General features: G+C 44.7%; 1 protein-coding gene across 4 annotated transcripts in view; it reads left to right on the top strand.

Annotated features, from left to right (window-relative positions):
* The first annotated feature begins 951 nt into the window (after positions 1–951).
* The window catches only part of TFAP2B (transcription factor AP-2 beta), a 37,225-nt gene continuing 27,505 nt past the window's right edge, over positions 952–10,671 (top strand). The window contains exons 1-3 of one of the 4 annotated variants that reach the window (XM_068143228.1): positions 956–1,074; positions 4,829–4,855; positions 6,173–6,631. In XM_068143228.1, the coding sequence (XP_067999329.1) occupies positions 994–1,074; positions 4,829–4,855; positions 6,173–6,631 (567 nt within the window). In that variant the 5' untranslated portion in view covers positions 956–993. Of the gene's footprint in view, positions 1,075–4,324; positions 4,370–4,564; positions 4,586–4,828; positions 4,856–6,172; positions 6,632–10,671 lie in introns of those variants that run through there. The other 3 variants (XM_068143227.1, XM_068143226.1, XM_068143225.1) reach the window with 3 other exon arrangements.

Below are 10,671 nucleotides of genomic sequence, written 5' to 3'. Positions count from 1 at the left end.
CAAGTTATAAAATGCACAGCCCAAGTCTGAAGTGTCAAGGCTTTCGAATTAAAACCATTGATCAAAATTTCCTCCTTTGCCTGAATGGGCTTGATGAGAGGCTGGTTCGGTGGTTTACTGCCTATGAGAGGATAATTTCTAGACGTGTAAATAAAATCATACTGCATGCAGGGAAATGCAAAATATCTCGTTGTAAAGGATGAATCACCTCGTGCAGAGGCAACTTATTCTTTATCTTAATACAAATACGATCGAAAATATGCATTACTTTCTTCATTCTATCATCTATCTCTCTTTTTATCTTTCTTTCTTTCTACCTCTCTCTCTCCATCCATCTATCTCTCCATCCATCTATCCATCCATCCATCTATCCAGCCAGCCAGCCAGCCAGCTACTGAAACAGCAGATATGTGTACTATATAATACATCTATTTGATCAATGTATCTCTTCGTATGTATGTATCGACATGTAAATATAATACACAAATAAACAATTACATGCACTCCTATATAAACTGGCCAGGCTTATATGTAAGCCTTCATATATAACATGCAGCATACATGTGGCTATATACCCAAGAATATTGATCATTTACATACATAAATGTGCCAATTTCTATATGCCTGCACCCGGGAAAAGTTGTATGTTGAGAGATACATGTGTATAAATGCATGGATATGTACGTCCGTGTATGTGCAGCTGCATAGAGGTATATATCTTTATATGCCTGCATATAAGTCTAAGTCTACATATGTGCATTTATGTATACATATAGTCATATATATGTCTGTAGATCTATGTAACTATGTAACAGATAATGTTTTTTACTATCCGATTGAGGTAGGCTTCTGCAGCCTATTGTTTCAGACAACAGATATAAGTTGCGATGGAAGAGGAACGTCGGATTTGGTGTCTGTCCCCCATTTCCAATTATAGATGGATCATTACAGACAGAGAAGTACTGAGAATCCAGACATCTGCTCTTCACATGAATGCACTCACCTCCTAGAGAACAGCCTGCCATCATGCTCTGGAAACTGGTTGAAAATGTCAAGTATGAAGATATCTACGAGGTGAGTATATACTATGCATACGAGTAAGTGTATATGTATATTTAAATATATATCTAGTATATAGATGCGGGCACGACTATATAATACATATATAGCTCAACATATAGGCAGATAGAGAGACACATATATCAACACACACAAGTACAGAGACGGGAAACCAAAAGTAAATGCTTAAATTCTTATTTATTTGCATATTTGTATTCAGCATGCCAAGTCCTAAACTTTTTTTTCTCCTCTCTCTTTTTTTCCTTTTTCTTTTTCTTTTTTTTCACGGAAAAGCTGTTTGATGCGATTTAAAACATCAAAGAAATTATCTGGGGGTTGGAATGAGGCAACTTAAAAACGCAAGAGTTTGATTGTTTAGACCTCGAATTAAGTGTAATTTGATTAAATACGGACAAATATAGAGAGGAAAAAAAAAAAAAAAAAAGAAACAAAACCGAACTGAAAATAGAAAAGAAAAAGAGCTTGGTGTTCAGGGACTGAATACAGTTCTTTCTTTTCTGCCTTTCTCTCTCTTTTTTCTTTTTTTTCCCCTTTTTTTAAATTTTGCGATTCCAAGCTAAGCACAACCTGAATTCGGATATATTTTCTTTTGCTTTTTTTTTTCTTGTTTTCACTATCGGATATATTTTTAACGACGTTCTATACCTATATACCAATAGATAAGATGTGCGTGCGTACTCGCATCAATCAAGCGGCACATACATTCTCGCGCGTATGGGATCCCACACACCCAAACTGAGACATTTAAAGGCAGCTCCGCATAGTCCGCAGTCACAAAAAGTTTTGTGCTTTATTCAGACCTCCTCGGTATTTCCAAGGTCAAAAAGCAGACCAAGGTGGGGGGGTGGGAAATAATAAATTAAAACACAGTGCAAAAACCGTGAAACCTTTCTTAAATTCTTCTCGGTTTCCTGTGCCGGATCTCTCACAAACGGGCTCCGCGAATGCATTTCTTGTAAGTTAAGCGACGTGCTGGATTTGCTCCGAAACAGGGAAAAGGTGTGCAAGGAAAGACGATCTGAGAAATTTTGGTTCAATTTTTGTTTGTTTTGTTTGTTACTTTGTTTTTTTTTAATTTGGGGAAGACATTTGCACGGCGATCGTGGGGAGGAGAGATTATCAGAAGAGCGCAATCCTCCAGTTCCAGCGTGGGGGCTGAGCCGTGGGGAGGCTGCCGGGCGAGGGCTAGGGACCGACCAGGGGACGGCGACCGGGCTGAGAACCAGACAAGGGGCGGGAAGGGGCTGAGTACCGGCTAGGGGCTGAGGAGGGACTGGGGACTGGGTAAGGGCTGAACAGGGACTGGGTACTGGACAGGGGCTGGGCAAGTGCATGGTATCAGGCTGGGCACCAGGCAGGAACTGGGTACCGGCCAGGGGCTGAACATCGAGCAGGAACTAGGGAGAGGCTGAGTAATGGGCGAAGGGACGGTTACTGAGCAGGTTAGCGGGCAAGGGCCAGATAGGTGCTGAGTAGCGGGTTGGGTGCCGAGCAGGGGCTGTCGGGAGCACACCCCAAGGAAATGCCGTCCGGGCCGCGTCGTTCCCAGCCCTGTCGCGCTGCCCGCAGCCCTCCCCTCCGGGAGCGCGATAGCACTTACAGCGGGGAAACTCCCGATTTGAAAAAGCGGAGGAAGAGGCAAAGGGAGGGCACAGCTCTGGTTTTCCACGGCCGGAGAAAGGATGGGAGGGCATCCGCCAGCCGTACGGGAGAAATGTCTCTGCTCCCTAAAGCTGCCGTCAGGCTAATTATCAACCGGCAAACCCCAGCACACACAGAATGAGCGTGTGTGTGCCTGTGTGCCTCTGTCTGTATGTCCCGCCGGCGATCCCCAAGCCGCTGAGCCCTCGCTGCTTTTCCCTCCCCATCCCCAGGCACAGCCCGGACATTGTTTCTGCCCGCAGCAGCAGGCGACAAAATATGTCCCCTCCCAGGACAACGAGGTCGGGGAATGTCGGGGGTTTGGGGTAGCTTTTTCCACCCTCCTTTTGAAAGGGATTTTTAAGCCGCTGTTCATTTTACAGACACTCGTGTTTCCAGATTATTGTGAGAGAGAAGAGGAGCTGAGGGAGCGGTTGGGTGGGAATTGGCGGCGGGCAGGGTATTCCCTAACTTGGGAGTGTGCTCCAAGACATTTTGTAACGTGAAGCCTTGGGGAAAAAAAAAAAAAAAAGAGAGAGAGAAAAAAAAAAGCATATTTCTTTTTTAAGAGCTGAAGCCCTCTAGATTTATCTTTTAAAAAAGTAAGGGGGGGGGTGGAAAGAGGAAAGAAAAGTTTCTCTTCTTTCCTATTTCTAATTAAGAACACGGTAGTAGATGGGCGTCTCAGCCACTTAAACTGGATCTGGTCTCAAAACAAAAGTGTGTGTGCGGGGGGGGGGGGTGGGGTGAGGAGGCTGCTCTGGGAAGTGTGAGTCTATTTAGGAAGGAACGTAAGTTGAACTTTAACAGAAATGGCAGACAGTCCAGTTGAACGGGTTCCTGCAACATCAAAAATGTTTTATATCGCCCCTGGCTTTTCCTCAAAACTATAAATTTACTATCCTTTAAAATTCATTGCATACATTTCACATTTGGGTGAAAATATATATGCGCATTTTTATTTTTTATTTTTCTTCATATTGAGCGGGAGGAACAGGATTCGGGGGGGGGGGGGGGGGGGTAGGAGGGGTGCGGAATGTGGAGCTTAACTCAAATTCAGGCATTTGTTTGGCTATTGCGGATAAAGACAATCTGTAACACGTACCAGAAGGGCTGAATATCCACTGCACATATAGATTATAGGAACTGCGTATTTCTTCTTCCATTTCTTTAGAAAAAGAGAAAGGATTAGAAACACTTCTTTCCCCCTCATTATTTAAAAACAAAACAAAAACACAAGTCCCCGCTCCCCCCACCAAAACCTACAAGAACAAAAGCATCAAAGGCAATCAATTCCTCGTATCAGGAATGTATAATTAAATGAGGGGGGGAAGGAAATATGGGGGGTTTTCCCCTTATTCTTTGCCTCTAGCATTGTTTCATCTCACTTCCTTGCTCCAGCTCAGCAGTGCCTACTTTCCTCATCTTTCCTCACCTTGAGTTAATTGAAGTTATACCTCTTCCTCGCTGAACTTCCCCCCCCTCCTCTCCCTCTCCCCAAACTCTGCCTCTTGCCAGCCCCCCTCGTCTGATTACATCTAGTAATTCTCCACTGAATGAACGTCATTTACAATAGTAGGGGAGCTCTCGAGCTGGCTGCCAGCTTCACGCTCCATTTGGTCCTGCATTCTCCCTTTAAAGTAGTTGTGTAATATTAATAGTCATGAATATCAATTATTATGAGGCGGTGTAGGGAAGGAAAGGGAGGAAGGGGTAGCGGAGCAGTCTGAGCCTAGCCTTGGGTTGAAGAGGATTGTATTTGGGAGCAAGGGGGGGGGGGGGGGGGGGGAAGGAAAAAAGGAGGGAGAAAAAAAAAAAAGGAGAAAAAAAACCCAAAACAACAACCAAACCCGGAGAGGGAGGGGTAAATCCTATATGTAGATAGAGGTTTCCAGGCTCGGTTTTGGAGGCATTGGTCTTTTTTTGGGTGTGATTTTTGTTTTTGTTTTTTTTTTAATGGATAGACTTCGAAACCTCTCAAGCTGTTCTCCTGTGTCCAACACGTCCCTTTGCAGATCTCCTTGATATTTTTTCCCCCTCCCTCCAATTATTAGTATTATCGCCATTATTTTCTTTTTAGCTATTACAAGACTTTTTTTATTTCCAGATGTTAGTCCACACCTATTCCGCCATGGTGAGTTTGGATCCACGTTGTACTAGAATTGCATGTTCTCTCTCTCTCGATCTGTTTTCTCTCTCTCTCCCTCTCTCTGTCTTTTTAAACGCCTTTGGCTTGGTAATTTAGCACAATAATTGGAGGAGGCTTGCAGCTGCTTCTCCCTTTTTGCATTGTGTGTTCTCCATTCGAGTTTAGGGGAGTTCGGGGGGGGGGGGAAACCCACAACTTTTTTCCCCTTCCCTTCTTTTTTTTCCCCCCCCTAAACCATGTGTGCCATTGCTTGTGGGGGTTCGAGATACGCTTTACGGAACAGATATTTTTCTTGTCTGCTTTTGCCTTCCAGCTTCAGCGCGGTGGAGTTGGACAAAACTCCTCTCCCACCTTTTCTCTGAAGCCTCCACAAACTTCCTTCCTCCCCCCTTCCCCACCACATCCCCCCACACCCCAAAGACTTTTCGTTGCAATTAACCCCCACCCCATTCTCCGGAATATAATATTAGAAAAGGAGACAAAAGACACTGGAAGTTGCTTCAGAAGTCATACCAACTGGATTTGTTCAATACCGATGTTTAATCTTTACTTTATATTTTTTGCCTCTTTTTTTTTTTCCTATTTTTTTAAGGGATGGACTCCCTACAAAGAGCCCCTGTGATTTTTAGTTGTTTTTGGTTTGGTTTTTTTTTTTTGCGGGGGGGGAGGGGGTGTTGGGGATTTTTAAGTCCTTTTTCACACAACTTTTAACTCAGAGTCCTCCGAGAAGTGCAACTTTTTTTCTTCTTTTCCTCCTTTTGGTCTTTTTCACGTGAAGATGGGCCGGTGACTTTGTGCTGTCAGGACTTTAGCGGAGGGAATCATGTTTGGAAACTGTAGGCGAGACAAGGGGTGGATTGTTTTGAAGGGTGGGTAGTTTGAGGGTTCTTAAGTTCTGGAGTTTGGAGATGGGTTGGTTTTTTTTTTACCTTTACTGTTATTTGGGGGGGCTGTTGGAAGGGTAATCGTATTACTGGATCAGTCACAGATCGTGCATGCATGTGGTGCACTGGTCTTACATTTTTAATTATGACATTTAGCATTTCCCCTTCACATCCTCCCTTCCCCCTTCTTGATACTTACTGGGAATAGATACGATCTGGGGGGGGAAACGCTGGAGCATTTTTAACCCGTAGAAGGGGAAGGGGACACATCTGAACCCTGGTTTACAACTATTTACACTTTAATTTCACTTTTTCTGGGGGTGGGTTTGTGCTCCGGTTTCTTTTTTTCTTTTATTTTCATTTTTTTCCATAAAGGTCCTCTTTTTTTTTTGTTGTTTTTATTTCATTCCATTTGTAGGACCGGCATGATGGAGTGCCCAGCCACAGTTCCAGGCTGTCCCAGCTGGGATCCGTCTCCCAGGGACCCTACTCCAGCGCTCCTCCGCTCTCTCACACCCCATCCTCGGATTTCCAGCCGCCTTATTTCCCACCCCCCTACCAGCCTCTTCCTTACCACCAAAGCCAGGACCCTTACTCCCATGTCAATGACCCCTACTCCCTAAACCCATTGCATCAACCCCAGCAGCACCCCTGGGGACAGAGGCAGAGGCAAGAGGTGGGATCAGAAACCGGGTCACTGCTGCCACAGCCTCGGGCCGCCCTGCCCCAGCTCTCGGGACTGGACCCCAGGCGGGATTACCACTCAGTAAGGAGGCCAGATGTCCTTCTACACTCAGCTCACCATGGCCTTGATTCCGGCATGGGGGACAGCCTTTCTCTTCATGGCATCGGACACCCAGGGATGGAGGAGGTCCAGGTAAGGCACCTCGTTTCTTTCTCCTGGGCAATGCAAATGCCTTCCAGGCTAAAGCCCCCATCCCTCGGCTAGAAATCATCAGTGAGGGTTTTAAAGGAATGTTGGTGTGAGTTAACATCCTTTGTCTGTCTGAGGTTATAATTGTGACACTTCAACTCCCTCGCCTTATTTGCCTTTTTTTTTCCCTTCTTCTTATTTTGAAGACATTTTATTTCATTGCTGTCATGCACAGGTCCTGCTTTGTAAACCCCTCCCCTGTACGGCATGCCAACAGAGTGCAGGGGGAAGGCAGACAACGCTGCTCTAAATATTCCACGTGTTTCAAAAGCTGGTAAAGTTTAAGGCTGGCTTTTCAAATTCCAGTGATTTTCCATGCAGTCTCAGCCCTCCCCCCCACCAGCCAATTTCCTATATTTCAGGGATTTTTGATGAAACTGTCAAATTGCTGCATTTTTCATCCGGAAGGGAGGGAAAATATAAACAAAACCCAAACTAAAAGCAAAAACCGGTGATCAGGAACAAGCTCCCCCCATCCCCTCTCCTTTTTCTTTTTAAGTATAGTTCACTACTGCTTTTGATTTTAAATAGTTTTGGTCCCTCTTTTTTGGTAACCAGGTTCAAAACTTAATATTTCCCAGCCTTCTCCCATCCCACGCAAAACTCATCATCACGTGTTATTACCCCAAACCAGAAGGACCTTTAACAGCTTCGGTGCTGGGGTTGTGTTGCACCTTGCTGGTTGCATGGCCAACCAGTGGGGACCCCCAAGGCTGAAGCCTCCAGGGACCAGCTCCTGCATTAGGCTTCACTAGTCGGGATTTGAGGGTTCTCCTCCATTCCTTTTTTAGTTTTTCCCCCCGAAATTTCTAGATCTTATACATCGTTCATATATATATATACATAGAGAGAGAAAGACTCGGGATAAATAAAGATAATGATCACTGGATGAGATACAGAATTCAAAGTTACAGGGAGGCTGAAAGTAGGGGAAAAAAATAAAAGCCCTTGAAAAGGGGTCCTAATGAGCATTACAGGAATTAGTGGCAGAGAAGCAGTGGGGGCTGTATTGCATTGGTTTGAGGCTTCTCTAGGGCTTCACGGGAAAACCTCCGAGCTTCGATGGGCTGAGTGCTTTTAGAAATAGAAAGGGTTTCTTCTGGCTGTATTTGCTCCTGCCTCCGAGCTTAGTGGCCGTCGGGTCGCTGGTTTCTGTGGGTTTCCAAGCTAGTTTTGAGACTTGGGGGGAAGCCCCTGGCACCCACAGGCGCAATGCGCAGGACTCATCTCCTTCCTATTCCTGGCTCAGACAAACTGGCGTGCAGGTCAAGGCGAGTTTTATCTCTGTAATCTCAGAAATGGAATCGTTCTTCCTTCTCTCTACAGCCGATAGTCTTTAAGCACTGTTTGTGCTTTAACATTTACACTTTCCCCAAAGAAAAGCCGGTGATTGTTGTGCTCTTGTAAGAAAGAGAGAGAAGAGGGAAGGAAAGAGATAGGAATGAAATTAAGAGATAGTAAAAAGACTAAAGAAAGAAAGGAAAGAAGGGGATTTAAAAAGAGGAAGAATGAAGGAAGAGAGGGAAAGGAGGAAAAAGATAAGGGAGAAAGAAGGAAAGACGGAAAGAGGAAAAGAGGAGGAGAGAAAGAGTGAGGAAGAGAGGAAGGAAATGAAAGAAGAAAAAAGACCAGCTCAAATAAAGCAGCTCCCCCTCCCTTTCCCAATAAAACATCCCTTCAGCACTAGTGAAAGGTGCCCTCCTCACTACGGCTCTGAGCCCTGCGGCCACTTGCCGCCCGCTCGCCTGGGGCCAGGGATGGGATGACTATGGGCCGGGGCAGACAGGACTGTGTGTCAGCGGGGTTGGGGTTCTTGTTTCGGGGTGCTGAGGCTGCAGAAAATAAAACAGGCCTTTTATTTGTAAAAGTTTGGGGCTCGGGCTGAGGGAGGAGGGGAAGAGGGAAAGGAGGGTATCCCAAGGAGAAACACGTGAAGGAAGTGTCCAACTGCAAGATAGTATAGGCAGGAGGGAAAACAGCCCAGTACTCACTCCTACCTCCTACTTTCATCATTTTCTGTTCTTGCCCCCCCCTCCCCCACTAGTGAGAGGGGAGGCTGAGCATTTGTCCACCACAATTTTTAATAGGGATTTATTTTAGATTCTAGGAATCCGTTCTAGCCTCAGGGGTTCCTATTCAGGTGCTACTTTCCACAAACACGATCGAGAATTTTCAGAAAGGGTTTCAAACAGGTTTTGTGGTGTGTTTTTTTTTTAATTAGTCCAAAACGGTTGAACTAGTATCTAGATAAATAGTTGGCTAAAGATGTGTCTCTTCGCTTTAACTTATACATGTCTGATCAAATACGTGTCATAGGAATGGCTTGGGCTGACAAGCCAAAATGAACAGAGAGAGTGCGTGACAGCAAGACACAGTGGTTATTTTATAAACACCAAATCCAGGCCATGTGTGAGCCATTGTCCGGGGGTAGAATTAAGTGATTATAACATGATAGCTCTCTGTTAGTGTAAACAGGACGTATTGTATTGCCATAGCTTGCTCTTCCCGAGAGGAATTTTCAATCTACGATTTACAACCCTCAGACAGGGAACAGAGAAGCCTTATTATTGAACTTATTATTATTATTATTATTATTGAACTTATTATTGAAAACAAATTTGCATCACCTAATAGGGAACCTGGGGGAAAAAAAACAACAACCAAACACCATTGCAATCCCAGCTGTTTTTGCCTTGTTGTTGTTTGTTTGGGTTTGTTGTTGTGGTTTGGGTTGTTTTGTCCTTTTTTTTTTTTCCAGGCTAGACAGAAGTAAAGTTTTACTAGTAAAACATAGGATAAAGAAAATACACGGGGAAAAACCCACAGATTCATTAGAATCTTTAAAGGAAAACAAAAATATGAGTCTTCGTATTTTTTTCCCTCTGCTATATCCCCAGCTCAGTAAGTTGCATATACACGGTATGCAGGAAGCTCCGTGCTACCAAATTATTGGAGGAGGGAAGGGAGTGTTCCTCTTTAGATTTTCTAAGTATATCTGGAAACTCATCACCTTTCCCCTCCCTGCACACACCTCCACTCCTCCTCATTCACACCGCTGTTCCCGCTCCTCTCTGCTAGCTAGAGACACGGCAAGTTAAGTTGCACCAAAACACCCAAGTCTCTTATAAAGTAACCCCTGGTATCACTTTTAACTAAAGAAGTCTAGTAATTAAAAGTCTGAGTTCTTTTTCCACGTTTCCGCATGCAGTCCTAATTAAATCTTTACGATCCTCTCTGTGACTATTAACTGCCAGCATGCTGAGCGAATATCCTGTACAAAACCCCAGCAGGAGGGCGTAATTAGATAGAAAATCAGACAGGAGTCTTCTCATTAACTACAACAACTAACCCACGTTGCTGATGGAGCGAGCGGAGTGCACGCACACACATAAAGCGTGCGCACAAGCCTCAACTCCAGAGATAAGAGGCGAGAGAAGGAAAGATGGCGTTTCATATTTACCTCCAATCCTGTGCCATCGAGGAGCACACACGCTGCACTCCAGCAGGCTGCAGGATTTGTTCATCACCTCTCTCTGGGAGCTGCTCAGGGAAAGGAGGGAAGACTTTGTAATTTTATTTCGTGCCCTTTAGGTATGTAGCCTATTGATTATGAGAGAGAGAGGCGCACAGCCATGCACAAACACACAGCATCAGGAGCCACTCTGTGTGAGCTCTCCTTTGAGTTAGGATTCAAGGAAAATGAAAGGAAGTATCTCACTGAAAACATTGTTCCGTCACATTTTTGGAGAGGTGTAATTTTCTCCTAAATCATATTCCATCTTTAACGTCCCTGCTGAGCAAAGAGAGAGAGAGAGAGATGGAGATAAGAGCTGACTACGGAGAAGCTCAGCCTCTCGGTGTAGCAAAGATAAAGTTCAAATAATAGGGAAGAAAAATCATTGCTTTGCTGTAAAGACATTTTCCTTATCAGGAAAGAAAGGGGGGGGGGGGGTGGGGGGGGGGAGTAAAGTAACAATTCCCCA

The sequence above is a fragment of the Melanerpes formicivorus genome, unplaced genomic scaffold (genome assembly GCF_026170545.1).
Source record: "Melanerpes formicivorus ecotype bairdi unplaced genomic scaffold, bMelFor1.0.p_v2 SCAF_9, whole genome shotgun sequence".
NCBI lineage: Eukaryota > Metazoa > Chordata > Aves > Piciformes > Picidae > Melanerpes > Melanerpes formicivorus.
The sequence above is the reverse complement of the archived record's forward strand: the minus strand, read 5'-3'. Positions and strand labels throughout refer to the sequence as shown.